At 40.3% G+C, this 22,007-nt stretch overlaps 1 protein-coding gene across 1 annotated transcript; it reads left to right on the forward strand.

The window, feature by feature from the left end:
* The first annotated feature begins 267 nt into the window (after positions 1 to 267).
* LOC146509488 (uncharacterized) lies at positions 268 to 18,558 on the forward strand. The gene is made up of 3 exons (XM_085173650.1): positions 268 to 1,517; positions 12,240 to 12,366; positions 13,470 to 18,558. Exons 1-3 carry the CDS (start codon positions 1,245 to 1,247, stop codon positions 15,059 to 15,061), a joined length of 1,992 nt encoding a protein of 663 aa, XP_085029776.1. The 5' UTR covers positions 268 to 1,244; the 3' UTR covers positions 15,062 to 18,558.
* The last annotated feature ends 3,449 nt before the right edge of the window (positions 18,559 to 22,007 follow it).

Below are 22,007 nucleotides of genomic sequence, written 5' to 3' on the forward strand. Positions count from 1 at the left end.
ACAGTGAAAATAACAATGAATAAAGTTTGACAGGTTAGAGTGAAATGGCAATCATATCAAGTCAAGACAAAGTAAACTTTATTGTCATCTCTGCTATATCCAGTGCAGCATACAGAGAGATGAGACGACAAGGCTCTGCTTACATCAGTGCAAAGCAAGCTAATAAATATATATAAAAATGAGACAAAAATACATAAATATACGCTTGAGAGTTACAAGAGTTACATATATATTTCACCTGTAATATTCTGAATATTTATAATTGAGCTAGTCATATATATTTAGAGCTATTTCTTATATTTTGTCAACGTTGTAATATGTTGTTATTATTCAGTTTAGTTCAGTCTGTTACTGTTATTGCCCTGGAGCCACGGTAACCACATCTTTTCCTGAGATATTACAAGGGTGAAACGCTGCCCTGCTTTATTTGGGACTACACAGCATTTTATATCCCAGCCTTTTGGACCACATATTGAGACACAGAAATACACACACAAGAAAAACTCGTTTGATTATCTGTGTATGCATGAATCTATAATAAGTGCCAGACAGAGTACGAGCTGTATTAACAGTAAACAGTAATATAGGCGATCCAAAGTCACACCGCAGTGTGGCGCTGCAGCTAGCGCTGTCGCAGCAAGAAACTTTATGGCTGCATGTCTGCTGTGGATATCTGTGGGGCATTTGCGTGTTCTCCGTCTGCCTGCGTGCATTTGCTCTAAATATTCGCCCTTTTCCCACAGTCCAAAGTCCTGCGAATTTGAGCTGATGGCTCTTCACTAAGCTAGACAAAGTGCTTACAGTTTATACCAAAGGCCTGCCTCCAGATGTTTTGCGTGTGCAAAACTAGTGCGGCGTATACAACCTCATCATCGTTCTAAAATACACTGGAATACTCACAGGAATACATCGCAGTAATATAGCGTGTTTATGTCTTTTCTTTATCTTGGAGTGTCGTTTTTATTTGGAATGAGGCATTCACTGGGCAGTATGAGACTAAGTTGTGGTTGTGCAGGATTCCCAGCAGCATTCCTGTAGGCTCCGCCAACAGCTGTCCAAGTGAGACTGTCCGGCAGAGCGCAGGCTAGAGGAGGGGAATGGGACCGAGTGCTAAAGCAGTGAGTTCATCAGGACAAACACACAACGGATACCGGTCCACAACAGGTATTCGAAGAATCTGAAGAGACGGACAGACTTTTAGGGAATTCATTCAGCTTGAATCTTTAGGAAAACGGTATTCTGTGATGTCTTTCCAAGACCTTCGAGACTCTTTTGAAACGTTCTCGCAATACATGAAAACGGGGCGCAGTCGGAATAAAGAGCGATTGCAAGCCAGCCTGGCCGGGTTATGTGAGCTAGAGCTTCTCAAACAGAGACAGGAAAGCAGGGTGCTCTGCGCTCTTGGGATCAAGGACCCTTCGTCAACCGGGGGCCCGGATTGGGGAGCTCTATGCTCGGAACTTTGTGCTATGGACGCACCGAAAGGGAAGGAAGGCTATGGTCTCAATCTCCACCATGTAAGTTCTATTTGTCCTAGCTAAATTAATATTAAAGTTAGTATAGCCGATGTCATAGCCAGCTACTTTACATTTCAGTTGATCCGTTTCCCAAAAGTTCGCATACGAAGACAGCTGATCCCATACATAAGGGTGTGTGTGTGTGTGTGAGGGGGGTGTTGTAGAGGTGTGTAGTGCTAATACCCATGGCTCGTTTCTTAGCATTTACTTGCGCTGACTTGTAGGGATTAATTGGCTTTGAAATCGCTTCTTGCTTTTACATTACGATGGTAACTATAACGACCTAAAACTTTCAGTATGCGAAAAATGTCGGTGGCTGCTCTTTGTGTGGGGTTAGTGCATGAAAACGTGGAGAGCCAGGCATACATTACCATCTTTGGTCAGTTTGGGGGAGCTTCATTACATTATCCATTTTATGCTGAACACGGTGGCTTATCCAGAGATCTGTCTGTTGAGTTTGAATCATTTCTCACATGAAGACTGAGGTCATTATTTTGGCATTACACCAAACCATCTTTGACTCTTTAAAATGAATTCCACGAATCAACAGCAGATAAGATGTTGCTCTGTGGCCTCGGGATGCAGTTCGGATTCTCATTCAAATACCAACAATGTTTCTTTTATATATTTATATCATTCTAAATTATACATTATGCTATATATTGCAGCACAATGTAGCATTGGATGATCATTTACAGTTTTGGAATTTAATACACGATTATTATCTCCAAGGATGCTGCACTTTGTCTTGGTTTTCACTTCCAGAAATAAAGATGCAATTAAAAAAATGTAACCATGTCAACAACAGTTTGTAGTTTGAAGTATAAGACACTGTTTTTCACATTATAAAGAGCCATATTCATTCTGTGCAAATTTGAAAGTCTTACTGAAACGAGGTAACATCTGAAGGACAAGTAGCTGCCATTTCTATCGATAAATCTAGTGTGCACTTAAAACATGAGTGAGACAAATGTCCTCCTGTAAAAGGATGCAGCAGATGAGCTGCTGACTGTGACAGTGACGTGCTACATGAATGGTGGAGTTTGTCCGACTCGGGATAAATAGTTTAAATGTTACAACTATGCCATATAATTATTTTTATATGACTTTGCACAACACTAGGAACACTAGGAATACAGGGATTGATTGTAAAGAAACAAATAGTTCCATCTTGTGACTTTCTCTCTATCTGGAGAATTTAGAAAATGTCCAAACTACTCTTAAGGTTGCACACAACACTCTTCCCTAACCCCAAGAGAAGATATTGTGACTTGAACATTTGCCTCTTTGTTTTTCTTTGGTTTTTTTATGTAGCTCATCGGTTAATTCATAAACCATGACACCTAATGCAGTGGCACTATGGCTTCATATTGGTTTCATATATAATTTGGACTGGTTGGGACTTATAGAGGTTAATACTGAAATTAGTCATTCACCCCTTGCTCCCTTGTATTTGTTTATGTGTGTGGCAGTACTGGAAAAAAGGGACAAAAAGGCCTTATGTCTGCAATGTGGGAACAAAGACAACTAGACTGAGAAAAAAATGATGCGTATGCATGAAGAGAGGGTATCTGTGTTTATTAGTGAGGAGTTGCTGACAGCCATGTGACAGCTGACAGCAGGTGGGGAAACAGAGCAACCTTCACAGTGGCCTCCAGCATTTAAAGAGATTAATGAGAGGGCATGAGGCAATGTGAATGCATAATGTGTAGTGTGTCTGTGTGAATACACTCTGGATTATCTAACAACTATGTTAATCATATCAGAGTTGTGTCTAGGAATGAGAAGAAGTGCATTAAGTTTAGTTACTTACATTCAAAAAGTGTGGCCTTTGTGGGAATGTCTACATATAAATGTTTATAGTTAGTACATTTGTGCTGTCATTTTAACATGCTATCTCCAGTCCAGGCTTTTTTCATCTGTGTATCGTCCAGCCAAATGTAAACATTCTCAATTTTAATATGTGTGTTTTGTCTACATTTCACACCAAATAGGGTTGCTCAAACACAGCAGCACGTCTCTGCTGGTGTGGCTGGAATGGAGGGGTGGGGGTGCATTGATCTGACTAATCACTTATGTGAAGCTTCAAAATCAAAAAGTAATAGCTGTGCAGTTTCTGCAGTGTAATCACACTACAAGCCAGCTGCTTGAAACACAAGTCCTGTAAGTCACGATTCCCACCAGCATAGAGCGATATCTATTTATTATCCAGGGTCAACATACAATTTACACTGTAGGCAATGTTCCCTCTAATGTTTCACGTGTCTGAGCGAACACACAAACTCCCTGAGCGGACACTTGGACCACTGTGAGCAACAGCAGACGTGTGCACTGTGGTCACGCCAGCATCGAATCATCCAAGTTACATGTTTATTAAAATAATCAGATTACAGCATTTATGTTAGACTACTTTTAATTAACTGCTTTAGCCCACTTACAATGAAAATTAAAAATAGTCTTGTTCATAACTTGTAGCATGTTAACACTATTGGAAGTAAAAATAACCTGAACTCCAATTTTGAAAACACAACTTTCTTTTTATAAAGCTCTGACTGTATTATGAGTCTGTGGTCTGGGAGAGAGTCTGTAACTCTGTCTGCAAAATACACTAAATAATGACCAATGTTGGGCAATTAATGATATAGTTACTTCTTCAAAAAAGTAACTGAGTTTTTGCAGCTGTTTACCTAAAAATGCAGCCAAGGCGGTTTTTTAGATAAACATTTCAAACTATTTACTATGGAGCCCCGCAGGGGACATGGGAGAAAAAAAAATTAAGACAGACTTGCAAAACGTTTGCGAGATCTCGCAAAACAAACTCGGGATCTCGCAAATGAGATTGTTGGTCGGCTTCGAGCTGGCGGCCTCCGAAGAATGTGGCTAAAACTTTTGCGAGATCCCGAGTTTGTTTTGCGAGATCTCGCAAAAGTCTGTCTTAATTTTTTTTTTCTCCCATGTCCCCTGCGAGGCTCCGTAATTTACAGAACAATCAGCTGTTCTGCATCAAATCTGATGCCACACAAATTATTTGTGCCACTCCAAAAAATAATTTCTGTCCACTATGAGATGAAGGAGAACAACAGCCTGATACCTGCAGGCCTGACAGCAGCAGATGTGTCACTGCTGGACCATCTCATAACACCGCCGTCACTCCTAAAACTTCCCCCTCCCTAAACAACTAAATGCCATGTTGCCATATCATTTTTTGATTGGTCGACATGGTACATTTTACCACCAATAGGAAAGGCTGGGGTTTGTTTTTGCTCTCAGGCTTTCGAGTGTTTTCCTTATAAAACGCTGTTCTTACCGTTTCTTCCTGCAGTAAATATAAACAACGACAGTATTCAGGAAGAAAAACAAACATTGCAGATATTTTATCATAACTCTGGTTTTACGATCAACACAATTTAAAAACTGGTATAAAGTCCACACTTTGTCCGTCAGTTGTTCCGTCTGTCCTGCTCACGTCTCCAATGGTTGTCCACGTTGTCATTAACGTGGCTTCACTCCACATCAGCCGCTTTGCTAAAACACCGGTGTCGGCACATAAGGACGCTGTCATAGCCTGTCAGCCACGTTGATTAGCTGCGTATATACGAATGTGAATCGCATCATTGGCTGGAATATGGGATAAGGTGGCATCGCTCTAATCACATACAGGAGCAGCCAGTTACTCACTGACTAACACTGCAAAACAGGATTGTTAACGGATTTATTTTCATTTCAATTCAGGTTAGATTTTGTTTTGTGCGCAACGCAGATTTTCTGTGCGCAGAGAGCGAGTCAGCAGTGCGCAGCTTAGAGGGAACATTGACTGTAGGGCTGTGAATTACTTGGGACCGCTGCGTTTGACATTAATTGTGTCATTGAGCAGAGTTTACCCTGAAGAATGTGGATAGTGCTAACTTGTAGTGGTTGCAGATCCTAAGGTACCAGTTATATTTTAAGTCTAATAAATATAAGTTGTCACTTCCAACCAGTCATCCCCACATAGGATTTATTTTATTAAAACCCTATAACCAGTTATGTATACAAGTCTGTGCCCACAATTCACAATTAACAGCAAGAAAACATGACATACTGACCTAAAATCAACAAACAAAAATAAATAAAACGGTTTTCTTATTTTATAAAACACCCACACTGCAACCACAGAAATGACTATACAAATATATTGGTAGCAAATGCCCTCTTTGAACTATGAAGTCTATGCACTTAGGATAAATTTGGTCATATATGATCCTTCAAATTTACTCGAGTGATACCTATCTTGAGAGAAGGCCTGTATAAAGTGGTTCGCTTGGAGACTAAAAACTTGCCTCACCTTCACAACAACCCTCACCTCAAGGTACTATATACACATATATAAACCCGAACAATCAGATGAACCCCTAGCGGCAAGCACTTGGTGACAGTTGGAAGAAAAATCCTCCTTTTTACAACAAGAAACCTCTTTGTGTGCAATTCTGTTTACATTATACATGCTTCCCTTAGGCAGCATCATTAGAAGACATAGCATACATTTACACTGCTACGCAGATGACACCCAGCTCTATCTGTCCATGAAGCCAGATAACACACACCAATGAGTTAAACTGCAGGAATGTCTTAAAGACATAAAGACCTGGATGGCCGCTAACTTTCTGCTTCTTAATTCAGATCAAACTGAGGTCATTGTACTCGGCGCTGAAGAGCTTAGAAATATGGTATCTAACCAGATTCTTCCTCTGGATGGCATTACCTTGGCCTCCAGTAACACTGTGAGGAACCTTGGAGTCATTTTTGACCAGGACATGTCCTTTAACGCACATATTAAACAAATATGTAAGACTGCGTTCTTCCATTTGTGCAACATCTCTAAAGTTAGAAATATCCTGTCTCAGAGTGACGCTGAAAAACTAGTTCATGCATTTATTACTTCCAGGCTGGACGACTGTAATTCATTATTATCAGGAAGTCCTAAAAACTCCCTGAAAAGCCTTCAGTTAATCCAAAATGCTGCAGCAAGAATCCTGACAGGGACTAGAAAGAGAGAGCAGATTTCTCCTGTTTTGGCTTCCTGTTACATCCAGAATTCAAAATCCTGCTCCTCACATACAAGGTCTTAAATAATCAGGCCCCATCTTATCTTAATGACCTTGTAGTACCATATCACCCTATTAGAGCACTTCGCTCTCGCTCTGCAGGCCTACTTGTTGTTCCTAGAGTATTTAAAAGTAGAATGGGAGCTGCCTACCAACGGGTTGAGGATCAAAGCTAAAAACTTAGAGTTGATCATACAAAGGTGCACCCTTAAAGGTGCACCCTGTTTATGCATCTTTGGTAAACCATAGAGACGTGGTGTAGATTCGCCTGGGTATAGCCTGTGATATGAGGTCCGGTCAATAGCATTGTGTTGTTTTAACTGCTTCAGATCTATCACCCTCTTCCTGTAACCACTTCCTGGGTCTCATTTCAGAAGGTCATAAGTATTTTCATCACTTTTACTCAAGGTCACAAGGGCGTGTCCACATCTGATCCTTCTGTGTTTGAATTAGTAGAATTAATTCACATCCTAATATTTTATACATTTTTATTATACATCCTTTTATGTTTTTGTGTCTTACATGTGTCACTATACATTTTTCTTTTATGAAATTTTAATTGCCAATTTCAGAATACCTTTCCACCTTGCAGACTGCCAGCTGTTTCATTTAATGAACCTTTGCTTTCATACCATGTAATTGGGAAGAAACATGTTGCTAGTGAAAGTCTTCACAGTGAGATCTCGGGTTAGAATTAGTAAGTTGAAAACACAAGATCATGACCTCTGATTTTTCACTAAAATTTGATGATAGTCATGACTATGAGGAAAAGCAGCTGTTTGTAGTACTCATGTATGTGCATGTGCATACAACCTCATGCAAACGCACCATAAACACATGCAACATAATCAAGTAACCATATTTTGCACATACAGCACAGGTTTAAACATTAATTACCTTGAATTTGAACCTTTTAGATCACTTTAGTGAGAAATTACTAGTGCTACCCAATTTTTACACATAAGGTTTTGTCGTGCTTTTTCGCCCACCGTCCCTGTTGCCCTGTCTCTTTTTGACTTTAAGAATAGAGAACCCAGATTATGCAGTATGTATTTATAGAACATTAAGTTCTCGACATTCTCGACTTGAATGACTGGGGACGTTGATAGACATCGTTAGCACATTCATGTCTAAAAACTAAGCATAACCAACCACTTTTAGCAGCAATAACATAAAGTAATCGTTTTCTATATGACTTTATCGGTCCCTCACATCACTGTGGAGAAATTTGGCAAGATATCAATAATAAATAATTGTTAAATGCAGAGTGGCTTGTAAACACGTAGTGAGTGAAAATAGAAGAAGAAGTTTTAAGCCTACAGGTAGAGAGTGTTTCTGTCTCTGAACCTGAACTGGGAGCAGAAGGCTCTGCCTCTCATTCTACTTTTCAATACTCTAGCAACAGCAAGTAAGCCTGCAGTGTGAGAGTGAAGTGCTCTAATGGGGTGATACGGTCCCAGTTTACTAAGATAAGGTCTTTAGGATAAGCTGGGGCTTGATCATTCAAGACTTGTAAATGATGAGCAGGACTTTAAATTTGATTCTGGATTTAAGAGAAAAGCCGGTATAGGAGAAATGTGCTCTCTCTTTCTAGTCCCTGATAGTATTCTTGGTGCAGCATTTTGGATCAGCTGAAGGACCTTCTGTCTTCCTTAAGATGATGCTGCCTAAGGGAAGCATGTATAATGTAAACAGAATTTGTCCTAGCACTGAACTCCATAATTAACCTCAGGGTGTGAAGAGGACTCTCCATTTACATGAACAAACTGGTGTTAGATACCTACAGCATGCTCCAATCTCTGTAATTAAATATTATGGTCAGCAGTTAAGTGGCTGAGAAGGTTCCTTCCCCCTTCTCTTAGCTTGAGTCTTTGTGACTGGACAAGAGATCTCAGTGACTTTTAAGGAATATAAGGAGTTAAGAGATCAGCAAGATCTGCTGAAGTAAACAAATTAAGGGATTTAAAACATATAATAAAATCTTAAAATCTAAAACCATACAGAGAGACCAGTAAACGGTGAGCAGTGGCATTTTAGAGCATTTGAAGGTGTGAAAGAGAAGTGTCATGTCTTCAGTCCTGTTCCTGTTAATGTTTAACAGAATTTAAGGTCATCCAGTCTTTAATGTGACTGAGACATTTTCACAATAGTTTTAGTGAAGTGTCATTATTTTCTTTCAGGGGCAGGTAGATTTGGGAATCATCAGCATAACAGAGGAAATAGATGCTCAAGTGCAAGTTACCAAGGCAAGAATTGAGAATCCTGTGGTCACCTGTGTCAAACAAAACCAAAAGATGAAAAAATAATTAAAATAAACGAGTCCCCAGAGTAAGTAGCTAAAGCAACTATTAAAAACGAATCTAAGAACAGATTCTGTGCTGTGAAAATCCTTGAAACAAACTTGCAATACCTCAATAATCCCACAAATGTCTGGTAAGAACAGGAGCTGACAAAGAACCACTTTATTTGAAATAAAAGGGAGATTAAAGATTGGGTGAAAATTTGAATCTACTGAGATGACTTTTTGTATTCAGAGGACGCACCAATGCTTGTTTGAAATAAGAAATTACCAAACCAGAAACTAGATTTCTGTTTATGATTAACTGAAAATAGGTCTGATTGTGTTCCTCCCTCAGTAAACCACCAGAACAATATGGGAAGGACAGTTTTCTTAAGGTAGGGGGACACATTCAAATCTGCTAAACACTACAGAGCCGATAACAACAACAGAAGATGTTTGCAATAATCCACACAAAAGTGGAGAAATTTACATCCAAAGGACCAGGACGTCCTCCTGAAATGTTGGGGTTTATAACAAAGGTGACAGCCTCAGGTGGTATAAATGCACTGCAAGAATAGGAAAGACTCCGTTTACTGCCAGCATTATTATTATTAGGGCCTCTATTTATAGTGAAAGCTAAATTAACTATAAACTTTAGAATTCATAAATTGCATTTCGCGGCCTACAGTGGCATACTGGCTAAATGTTTACTCCCTGTGAATAAACCATGTTTCTTATAGCTGAACAAGTGAACTGCATGTTCATTTGTTCAGCTATAAGGTACCTGTTATTGTACATGGCGTAGCTTAATTGTGATAGTAAGTGTCACGTTTTAGTTAATGTACCCAGGCGCAGACCGGGAATCTTTGCAGAGTTAACAATCAGTTTATTTACACAACGACACCTGGTGATACTATTTACAACGTGGTGGAGGGAGGGGAGGGGGGTCCAGGGTCCCGGGGTATGTGAGGGGAAAGACGGGAATCAGACGCACTCCAAAGGCTCTCTCTCTTCACTCCCCACACTGGGGAAACACAAATCCACTCACTCGTCCACACGGAAACAGGCAGGCAGGGAAAGGTCCGGGGTAGATCTGCACACAGAGACGGGGGTTAATGACGAACAGACGGAAACAACTTTACGGAGTTTAACTCACTAATGGTTGAGAGACTGATGCTGATAGCTCAACGATCCAGCGCCGAGTGACACAGTGCTGCCGTCTTAAATCGGCCTTGCGATCATCCCGATAGGCAGCAGGTGCGTGGGCCAGGGGCGGGAGCCCATAATGAGCACCGCCCCGGCAGGTGAGAGAGAGAGAGAGAGAGAACATGTTGCCTAATACAGGATCAGCTGGTGAGGCACAGGGACCATGACAGTAAGTGTTTGTGGGTGTAGCTGTCTGTTAATGTCTTGGTCACTGCTCTGTCTGTTTCTACCTACTCTCATCCCGGGAACGACTAGAAAGTATTTTTGCATCTGTTCACACAGTTGTGCAGTTAGGGAGTAGTTGTATGAGATTCCAAGAGATTCCTGTGACTTCATTTAAAAGTATGTATGATGTCAACTGCAACAGATTATTAAATTATTACATTTACTTATATTATTAATGATTATAGGGTCCCTTGGGGGCAATGTTCCCTCTAAGCTGTGCACTGCTGACTCGCTCTCTGCGCACAGAAAATCTGCATCGCGCACAAAAAAAATCAAACCTGAATTGAGATTAAAATAAATACGTTAACAATTCTGCTCTCCAGTGTTAGTCAGTGACTGGCTGCTCCTGTATGTGATCAGAGCGATGCCACCTTATCCCATAGTTCAGCCTATGATGCGATTCACATTCGTATAAGCAGCTAATCCACGTGGTTGACAGGCTATGACAGCATCCTTATGTGCGACACCGGTGTTTTAGCAAAGCGGCTGATGTGGAGTGAAGCCACGTTAACGACAACGTGTACAACCATTGGAGATGTGAGCAGGACAGACGAACAACTGACGGGAAAAGTGTGGACTTTATACCAGTTTTTAAATTGTGTTGATCGGCCACGTAAAACCAGAGTTATGATAAAATATCTGCAATGTTTGTTTTTCTTCCTGAATACTGTCGTTGTTTATATTTACTGCAGGAAGAAACGGTAAAAAACTGCGTTTTATAAGGAAAACGCTCGAAAGCCTGAGAGCAAAGACAACACCAAAAACACCCCGCCCTTTCCTATTGGTGGACAAATGTACCATGTCGACCAATCAAAAAATGATATGGCAACATGACATTTAGTTGTTTAGGGAGGGGGAAGTTTTAGGAGTGACGGCGTGTTTTGAGAGATTTGAGACGTTTAGCACAAATCTTGTGTAGTTAGTGTGTAGTTAGTGTGTAGTTAGTGTGTAGTGTAGTCCAGAGTTTTGTTGTGTGTGTCAGAACAATGAGGCGACTGCTGAGTGTTACAGGTGTTACAGCAGTGACACATCTGCTGCTGTCAGGCCTGCAGGTATCAGGCTGTTGTTCTCCTTCATCTCATAGTGGACAGAAATTATTTTTGGAGCAAATAATTTGTGTGGCATCAGATTTGATGCAGAACAGCTGATTGTTCTGTAAATAGTTTGAAATGTTTATTTAAAAAACGTCTTGGCTGCATTTTTAGATAAACAGCTGCAAAAACTTTGTTGTTTGCAAAACTGAGTAACTTTTTTGAAGAAGTAACTAAATAATTAATTACCCAACATTGGTCATTATTTACTGTATGTTGCAGACAGAGTTACAGACTCTCTCCCAGACCACAGACTCATAATACAGTCAGAGCTTTATAAAAAAAAAAGTTGTGTTTTCAAAATTGGAGTTGAAGTTATTTTTCCTTCCAATAGTGTTAACATGCTACACAGGTCATGAACAAGATTTTTTACATTTTCATTGTAAGTGGGCTAAAGCAGTTAATTAAAAGTAGTCTAACATAAATGCTGTAATTTGATTACTTTAATAAACATGTAACTTGGATGATTCGATGCTGGCGTGACCACAGTGCACACGTCTGCTGTTGCTCACAGTGGTCCAAGGGGACGCTCAGGGAGTTTGTGTGTTCAGACACATGAAACATTAGAGGGAACATTGCTTGGGGGGTTGCATCAAGAAGGGTGTTCAGCGTAAAAGTAGCAAAGTAAACATGTAGAGCTGCTGTGGCAGCCCAAAGCCATGAATGCCAAAGCCACTGTTACATTTAATATACACCACGGCGATGAGTAGCCTCTGTATAGGAAGAAAATGTGACATAAAATGTGAACACAAATAGAAGCACACAGCTTTGGAGTGAATGTTCAGTCTTTGATGATTTTTTTGACAATTTGAATTTCTTTCTGTGTGTATTACAGAGCAGTCTGCAGTTTACTCCCTGGGGTTTAAGCACATCTTTAGAAGAGCAGGTGGCAGAGCTGAAGGTGGACTGTGAAGTCAAATCATCAGATTCCACTAATCTGGATGCCAGCCAACTCATTTCAGGTAAAATTCAGGGCAGGGATAGCTCAGTAGGTAGAGTGGTGGCCCATGGTTCAAATCCACTGAACAGCTACCCTGAGGTACCCCTGAGCAAGGTACCATCCCTACACACTGCTCCCCGGGCGCCCAGTGGCTGCCCACTGCTTCACTGAGTGAATGGGTTAAATGCAGAGAGGAATTTCCCCAATAAGGGGGATCAATAAAGTATACATTATTACATTGAAAGGCTCACAAATCTCTATTATATGGTCCAGAACTGGCAACTAAGATTAAAAAATACAATCATTTGTGTAAGTTTTAAAATCATATTTTTTATTTTCATTTATTGACAGTTTATTCATTTATTGCACACCCACTTTGCAGTTATTTATTTGTAAGAAATGTTTGGAATCATGAATGATTTTCGTTCCACTTCTCACGTGTGCACCACTTTGTGTTGGTCTTTCCAATAACATTGATTCATGTTTGTGGCTGTAATGTGACAAAATGTGGGAAAGTTCAAGGGGGCCGAATACTTTTGCAAGCCACTGTAAATTCATAGTGCTTACAGAAAGCTAGCATGCATTCACTTCATTTACTTGACAAAGATAAGCCACAGGGATGTGCAGTCATGCTGTGTTCTCCTATGCAGGGGCACAATTACATACATTTACCAGTGATTCCCAAACTTTTTTGGTTAGGCCCCCCTTTGTTTTACAAGAGCAATCTTATTGTTTACATGAGATGAATTTCTACAATGGCAGATAGAGACAAGATACTGTTATTGTTAATCTGACTATCTGCAGTTTTTACACGCTTACATACACACACGCAGTTACTGTCCCTCCATTTAGAAAGGCAGAGGCGTCACGGTGTGACGTTTTATTTTAAATCCTTGCAGTTTAAGCACATGGAAGAGTCTAGGCATATTATTCCTCTAATAAGGTTAATAGATTACTGAGTGAAAACTACTGTATTGTTTGTGTATCTGTACCACATATATGTGGTTTCAATTATAAGTGTCACACTGGTCCATAGTTTTTCATAATTACAGGTAAATGTTCATTAAAGTGAGAACTGACATCAGAATGATCATATGTATTGCCTCTGCTTTTTATTTTTGTTAGGGAAAGCCCATGTAACCAAGGAAAATGGATCTTCTGAAATGAATTGCTACCCCGTGACCTCATGTTCCCTCTCAGCCCCCGAGGGGAGTGGTGAGAAAGAGACAAAAAAAACATATATGCCCGCCCTGACAAGACATGCCATCGTTACCGGTGCTTTAGGGAAATTGAAAGAAGTTGACCCCAGTCTGTATGATTATCAGCAAACCCAGAAGGTTGAGACTTACATATTTGGAGTGATTCAACGACGAACTCTACCCACACGGCCCTCAAAGCCTCGTACGAGCCTGGCACATGATGCCCGAGTTGTTAATGTGGTACGGCAGAGTAGTTTGTGCCAAAAGGATGAGCAACATTTACCAAAACAGGAGTTGGCTCAAGAGATCATTGCAGCCTCCCAGTGGTCAGAAGGAATTGCTTCAGAGGCTGGCCTTAACCTAGATCAGGAGCAATACCTTAGGATAGGGCCTACTGAAGATCCACCACTCCCATATCATCTTCAGCAAAAGGGGCTTTATACCAAACCCAGGCAAGCCTCCATGACACTGCTTGACTATCCACATGGTAAAGATGTCCAACCAGACTCCAGCACTACTGAGCCTGACTTATCCCAACGTCTCCCCAAGTACCAGTCGCCTCCAGCAGCAGCAGCAAAGTCTTCTCAACCATCTTCTCCCGAAGATCATCTGGTCAGTGCCGAGTATATTCCAGGTCAGCCTTGTCGGACCTCCAACCGAGCTTATGCACATCACCACACCAACCACCACAAAGGTCCTGGGGTGTCCAAATCCAACCGATGTGCATATTCTCCAGAAAGACTCTATCATCAGGAGCAGCAACCCACGGCTTTTCATATCCAACCCCCAAGGTACAGAGGAGGCCCAAAGAAGTGTCGATCAAATGAAGACAGAAGTGGTGCCAGCAGAAAGCCAGGGAAGAAGGCGTGCAGGTCTCAGTCAGAGAATAGCTTACAAAGGTTCCCAGAGCGCAAGTTTAATACAGTCGAGAGGGATGGTAGTGGAAGTGGGAACGCTGGAAGGGGAAGCCGCGGTAATCAACCCAGAAGCAAAAAGCAGCAACAAAGTAGCGGTAGCTACAGGCGCTCGCTGTCCACTTTGGAGCTCAGCCAAGATGAAGCTGATCAGCCACCTGTGACAATACCTGTGCAAAGCAACCAAAACTGCTGTCTTAGGCGCACACGTAAACCCCGTCCTACACACGCATCATATGCTTACCCCACAACCTCGCACCATTTCCACCATCATCAGCACATGGAGTTTCAGTTGGAAAGGGACCAAACGCAACTGTGTCAGGCCACCGATGATTATTCTCACGCAGGTCAGGTAGAGTCTGAGTCGAGCATGAGTGAGGCTGACTCCCCAGATTCCAGCTCATTGTCCAGTGATTCAGATGAAAGTGGGGGTCTGGTTTGGCCACAGCAATTACCCCCAAGACTTTCCCTCCCGTCAACACTTGCTCCATCTGGAGCACCTCTGCAGCCTAAGGCTTTTGTCAAGATAAAGGCCTCACATGCACTTAAAAAGAAGATCTTGCGCTTCCGTACAGGTTCACTGAAAGTAATGACCACTGTATGAAGTGAAACGAATGCCAAAGTGAAGTAACATGAGATGCAGTCCTTGAGTTTATGTGATGACATAGTACATGGAAATGCTAATGAACTGATTTTGGACATGAATGGGTTTTAGTCTCAACAAGCAATGAAGGAAATGGCTGTCACTCTATGCATCTCCAATCTCTGTTTCAAAAGTAAGATGTATAAATGACATTTTCCATGATAGTAGAAGTCTTAAATAGATGACTCACGCTAAAAAAGCCCTTGTCTTTGTTCAGATAAGTCCTGAAACACTGTCACGCATGCACATGTATATCATATTCCAAACCATGTATATCTTCATTTGAATTACCCTGACACAAATGAAAACGATAAGGGGCCCAATGTTGTTGTATAAATCACAACACTACAGACTGTGTGTCTGTAGTGTGAAATTCACAACACTACTCATCTTAAGGCACAACATACCAACAAGGTTTCACTAGAAACCAAGTTTCAAAGGTTTTGGTGAGCTTGCTGTCTGAATGTGCCTACTTTTACTCACCCAAAATGGTGCTATGTGTAAATCAAAAGCACGTTTGAGCAGAGCTTAAGTACATTAATATTAATTTGTTTTATTTAATATATTTGCCTTGTTTAGTATGTCGTATGAAAGTAAGTCATTCATTTATAGGTATGTAGATGAGCACAGGCTATTAGAACGACTGCAGCATTTAAATAAAGTCTTTGCCAATCGTATTTAAATGTATTTGGCAAATAACTTGACCCCAGTTCAGTCACAGAGGCAGACTAATAGTAGACCAGTGACTCTGTCTTTATTGCCTGTTTATCATTTTACACATTTACAATAATTTTTAACATTAAGTTTTGTTGCTATCTTCAACCACCGTGTGACTCTGATGTCTCTGATATCTAAGGCTTAATATTCTCTTTCAAGTGTGTAATGTCAACTTTACAAAATGAAGGATGCAATAAGTTGGATTTAAAAATAGCAGATTATTTGAAATCAATCACCATAAAAATGAAATAATAAATGCTTCTATTGTGACAATGACTCAGCACACTCACAGGCAGCTTTGCAGGGTGAGTGTCCATTTATTCACAATGTTTACAACACCACAGCACTGAGCACTCTCATGTCTCCAGTCCCAGCAGGCTACTCAAGCGGGGAGATTGCTCAGACAATCAGTCCCAGCTGCCCTGGAAAACTGAGCTTTCTAACGTTAAATCAAACCGTGCTCTTTTCCCAAACTTAGCCAAATAACTTTGGTGCCTATGAACCAAACAAAGGTCAGCGGCTCTCTTCAAAGCAATTTTGTGATCAAGATGGGAATAAAGTAAAAAGGTGTGGTTATTATTTTATGTTCTTTTCCTTACCAAACAAAGTGCCTTTAGGTGGCTGCTATATAAATAAAATTGAGTTGAACTGATATTGTGTGTGTGTGCGTGTGACCAAAGGGGGATTTCTATGGGCTGGGCTGTTTTATGACTTTAGGATTTAGCTGTTTCAGTTAACTGAAGGGGAGAGGAGGGGTGCAGAGGAGAAAACATGTCAACACAGCAGCAAAAGAAAAACTTGCAGCCACATTTGACAATATTTAACACTGAGTCAGAAATCAGTCGATTTCAGCTTTTTTGTGCTATGCTACAGTCCGTTTATAGCTTTTTCTCCATTCCTTCATTCCTCCATCTGGTAGTAGTTAGAAACAGAGCCCTCCCTTCTGGCCAAGAACCGAGAGTATTTCCTGCGTAGTTGGTGGTGGGACAGAGAGGCATAGAGCCTGCAGAGGAAACCCCAGAAAGAGAAACAGAGGCACAGTTAGAGAGTGGGAGGAGGGTGAACGAGGGCCTCGTGCACATACATCTGGCTTTCATTACCCAGACAGAGAAGGTGATGGTAAGTGAGGGCAGACAGACAGAGGGGCTTGTATATGTGCCACTTTTGGAGATACTGTACATTTCTCTCTTATTTTGATGTTTTTCTGACTTTCACTAAGTTTATCCACATTTCAAAAGCTTGGAACCGACTTTCTAAACCTGCCTTCACTGTAAACAGAACAGCAAGAAGGCGTGGCTCATTGTTTTCGCTATTATTTTAACTTTTTTCTGTTTGTAAAAACATGAATCTTGGTGCTCTGGGCCTTCAGTGTAAAGCTCGTGGACTAGTCGAGTCAGCCAAGTCCTGAGGGAATGACAGAGCCATCAGAAGAGTAGTCAAAGAGCAAAAGGTTCAAAGAATTTAAAAAATAAGAGCACACAGAGAAAATGGTTTGGTGTGAGTGTTTAATCCCCCTCTAACAGTTTCTCCCCAGGGACACAACACAACGGATATTTTGACGTCATGTTTAAAATGCAGTCAGTCCATAAAACATAATTATGTTAAACTCAGTTACTCAGGATTGATGGTTTAGCAGGAAATCTCCACCATGGCTGTGTCCTTTCTGTAAAACCCTTTGAAAACCTACGACATAACCCAACGTGAGTCTCTCAAAATATGTGCATCAGAGCGACAGACCCCTGCTCAAAAGCACAGAGAGAGCACAACTCCCCACAAAGGCCAAGAGCTAAACTAAAACACTGATGTTTAATGCTCATTTTTTTATTGATTTTTATTTATAGTGTGTGAGTTTGTAAAACTTTATCCATTCATTGTTATGTCGTAGGGCAGGGGTGGGCAACTCCAGGCCTCGAGGGCTGGCATCCCTGCAGGTTTTAGACGTGTCCTTGAACCAACACAGCTGATTTAAATGGCTAAATTAGCTCCTCAACATGTCCTGAAGCTCTCCAGAGGCCTGGTAACGAACTAATCATGTGATTCAGGTGTGTTGACCCAGGGTGAGATCTAAAACCTGCAGGACACCGGCCCTCGAGGCCTGGAGTTGGACAAAGTCTCTGCACTCCTGTCCCTTTAACCTTCCTCTTGTGTTAGCTTTCTGTTATCATCTCTTATGTCAGGGGTGGGCAACTGCAGGCCTCGAGGGCCAGTGTCCTGCAGGTTTTAGATCTCACCCTGGGTCAACACACCTGAATCAAATGATTAGTTCATTACCAGGCCTCTGGAGAGCTTCAGAAATGCTGAGGAGGTCATTTAGCCCTGTCTTATGTTAACGGGTCGGTTTTGACCCGTGAATTAAATCAGCTATAAAATACACTAAAAATAATAAGTTATCATCCAATTTGTTTCTCATCTCTTGGTTACCTTGTTAGGCTTCCTTATCCATGAAAATGTTGGTTTTAATACTTTTGGTGTGGGCCTCTTTTTTTGTCACTGTACCCCTCGATTTCAATAAAAAAATATAAAAATAGTAAAATTAACCTCAAGAGAATCATATTAATAAACAAAAGGTTTTTGTGTTACCTGACTATTACTGAGGGGTATAGGACACATCTCTTAAATAAATCTGTTTTATAGATTTTTTTCATTTAAGATTAATAACTAAAATGACATCTATAGTGTTACGGGTCAATTTCGACCCATAGATATTTACATCAAGAAAAGACAAAAAAATGTTTTTTTTTTCAGCAGTAGACCTAAACTGAAAAAAGAAAAAGTCCACTCCTCCTTTGTTTTGGTTATAGTCATGGGTAATTGTGGGCTTTTTATACATATATATATATATATACATACACATATACACACACACACACACACACACACACACACACACATATATATTAAACAAATATGTAAGACTGCTTTCTTCCATTTGTGCAACATCTCTAAAGTTAGAAATATCCTGTCTCAGAGTGACGCTGAAAAACTAGTTCATGCATTTATTACTTCCAGGCTGGACGACTGTAATTCATTATTATCAGGAAGTCCTAAAAACTCCCTGAAAAGCCTTCAGCTAATCCAAAATGCTGCAGCAAGAGTCCTGACAGGGACTAGAAAGAGAGAGCAGATTTCTCCTGTTTTGGCTTCCTGTTAAATCCAGAATTCAAAATCCTGCTCCTCACATACAAGGTCTTAAATAATCAGGCCCCATCTTATCTTAATGACCTTGTAGTACCATATCACCCTATTAGAGCACTTCGCTCCCGCTCTGCAGGCCTACTTGTTGTTCCTAGAGTATTTAAAAGTAGAATGGGAGGCAGAGCCTTCAGTTTTCAGGCCCCTCTTCTGTGGAACCAGCTTCCAGTTTGGATTCAGGAGACAGACACTATCTCTACTTTCAAGATTAGGCTTCAAACTTTCCTTTTTGCTAAAGCATATAGTTAGGGCTGGACCAGGTGACCCTGAATCCTCCCTTAGTTATTCTGCAATAGGTGTAGGCTCTTGGGGGATTCCCATGATGCACTACGTGTTTTTTCTTCACTATGTGTTAACAGACCTCTCTGCATTGAATCATACTTGTTATTAACCTCTGGCTCTCTTCCACAGCATGTCTTTGTCCTGTCTACCTTTTAATTTTTGTGACCTCTGATTGGTGTCATACTGGGGACATGAATTATAATGTTACAGAATTTACATTTCTCTTTAGCCAGCAGTGTTGCCTGCTCTGGCCCATGGAAGACTATTTACTAGGGTTGCTGGTGTTTCTAGGTTCACAGGTCTCAAAATAGAATCCCAAATAAAGAGGCTGAGGAGTAGCTAAACATCTTTCACACTGAGCAAGCACTGAGGAAGAAGCTGGAGGGACACGTAAAGAAGCAATGCTGCTATTGAGACTCACCATGAGCTAGCAAATATAATCAGCAGGATTCAACAAAGAGTGTGCTTTGTGAAGATTAACGGAAATTGAAAAATTTGTTATCTAAAAGTTTGGAATTAAAAAGGTACACCGATAAGCTACACAAAACACTACTTGTGTTGTAGCAGGAACAGGAAGTCATACTGCAGAGAGGGCAAACACTAAGGGACAGCACCACACTCTGGTAGAAAGTGGTTTCTGGTTGCATATTTACCCCAAATGGAAAACACAGAGGATAAGCGTCTAATGCAGGAATGATGAAAAGAAAATACAGACCAAAAACAGAAAGCAAAACCCAGGAGCCATGATGAGTAATTACACCATGACCAGAAACAGTAGGAAATATACAGTATACAATATACAATAAATACAAGAGAAAATCAGGCAAATGAAACACAGCTGAAAGTAACCACACATGAGGCAACAAAAAGTAGAACTAATACAACGCACTACCAATATAAATCGCCTGAGCCAGTTTCACACCTTGGCTCAGGCGATTAGAGGATCATCAGGGGGTCCTTTTGTCCCTCTGTGGGGGGAAACTCCCACTAGGTTTATATCTGGGACTCTCCACCATTTGACCTTAGAACTGAAAAAGCTTCTCGGATGAAGGTGAAACGTCTTCAAGCAACTTAAAGAAGTCCAGACGCTTTTCTTTGCAAGCTCCTTTGAGTACGATGACCTGGATGACTGAGAACCTTCACAGACATTTTGGTGGAAAAACACTTTTCTTTTACTGGCACACATAATTTGACACATCTGATTGTTCTCTCATTTAAGTTTTATTAATATTTTTGATTGATTGTACAAAATTAAACAACAGCAGGTGTATTGGCTGCATTTTTAGATACATAGTTGCATATGTTCACAAAATGTGTGCATAAGTTTTCAAAATGTACAATTTATATTTGCATTTCAAGTTATAAAAATAATTTACTCAACATGTCTGTGGTTTTTTTACAGTAAAAAAAAAATACTACTAGGATTTTAAGTTTTTGTGTGATTTCAGGAGAGTAATACTAATACAGTATGTCAATGAAAAAACAACTAAATTCAGACACGTGAGGTCGAACTGAAAAAAAAAAATCATGATACCAAACAAGGCAAAGGGGAAAAAAACTGAAATGAAACAATTTGAAGGTGAAATACAAATGTAAAATCAAAAGGAGTCAAAAATGGCCAGTTATATTTTGGACCTCAGAGGGTTAATCCAACAAATCATGAAAAATTAGGTTCAAATTTTTGTTCATGAAAGTGCAGATTTCTGACATTTTGTGTAATTTAAGCTGTAACAGTGTGATTGTTTTCTAACAAAAAACTTGGACTTGTGACTTGTGTTTGTAAATGAACTGCCCCATGTTGTGTAGCTTTCTGGATTTTATACTTATTGGGCTACATATTTGTTTATTATACAGGCTATACAGCACATAGAATCAAAACTCACATGTTTTATATAACTAAAGTGTTTAATTATGTCGGCTACAGAAAATAATTAAGTTACAGACTATATTTATATGAAAAACGTGTATTGGGGAGACCAGGGATAGTTGTAACGTGGGTCAGTTGAAACACTTCCAATTTCTCCAATCAGGGCTAAGTTTCAAATGATGTAACTCATCCTGTGCATGCCCAACTCAGTTCTGGTATCACATGTGAAAAATCAGCACATTTTGTCAAACACAGACAATTTAACACGAAAAAAAGTCATTTGTATGCCAAAAAGTAAGTTTTTCTACTTTATTTCAATTTCTAATAGCATTATCTGCTTTGCAGTTAAACTCATCAAACTTAAATTATGTTATTTGTATGCCTATGGGGATATATTCTGTGTAGGTCTTTAGTGCTAATGTTTTAGCCGTTGGCTGTAATGTTAGCTAGTTCATGGCTATAGGAGTCTGGGTCAGTTGTAACAATAATGCAGATGTTACAACTTACCGCACTATTACTTTAACTTATATTAAAGAAGTTGGGGCAACGACATCAGCAGAGAGAGGTTCACTGGTCACCTTTGTATATGCGGTTAATGCCATTGGCAACACAATTCCTCCACTGTTTGTGTTCCCACACATACATTATGCAGACCACTGTGTCAGAGATGGACCAGTAGGAAGTACTGGTAGTGGAAATAAATCAGGATGGGTGCAAAAAACTGATTTCCTCATCTTTCTGAAGCACTTTGCAAACCACACCAAGGTAAGCCATGAAAAAAGTAATGGAATTGCGATGCTGGTGAACAACTACATTTTTTCAGCTTCATTGTTATGTTCAAAAGTTGGT

The sequence above is a fragment of the Neolamprologus multifasciatus genome, chromosome 10, assembly GCF_963576455.1.
Source record: "Neolamprologus multifasciatus chromosome 10, fNeoMul1.2, whole genome shotgun sequence".
Lineage (NCBI taxonomy): Eukaryota > Metazoa > Chordata > Actinopteri > Cichliformes > Cichlidae > Neolamprologus > Neolamprologus multifasciatus.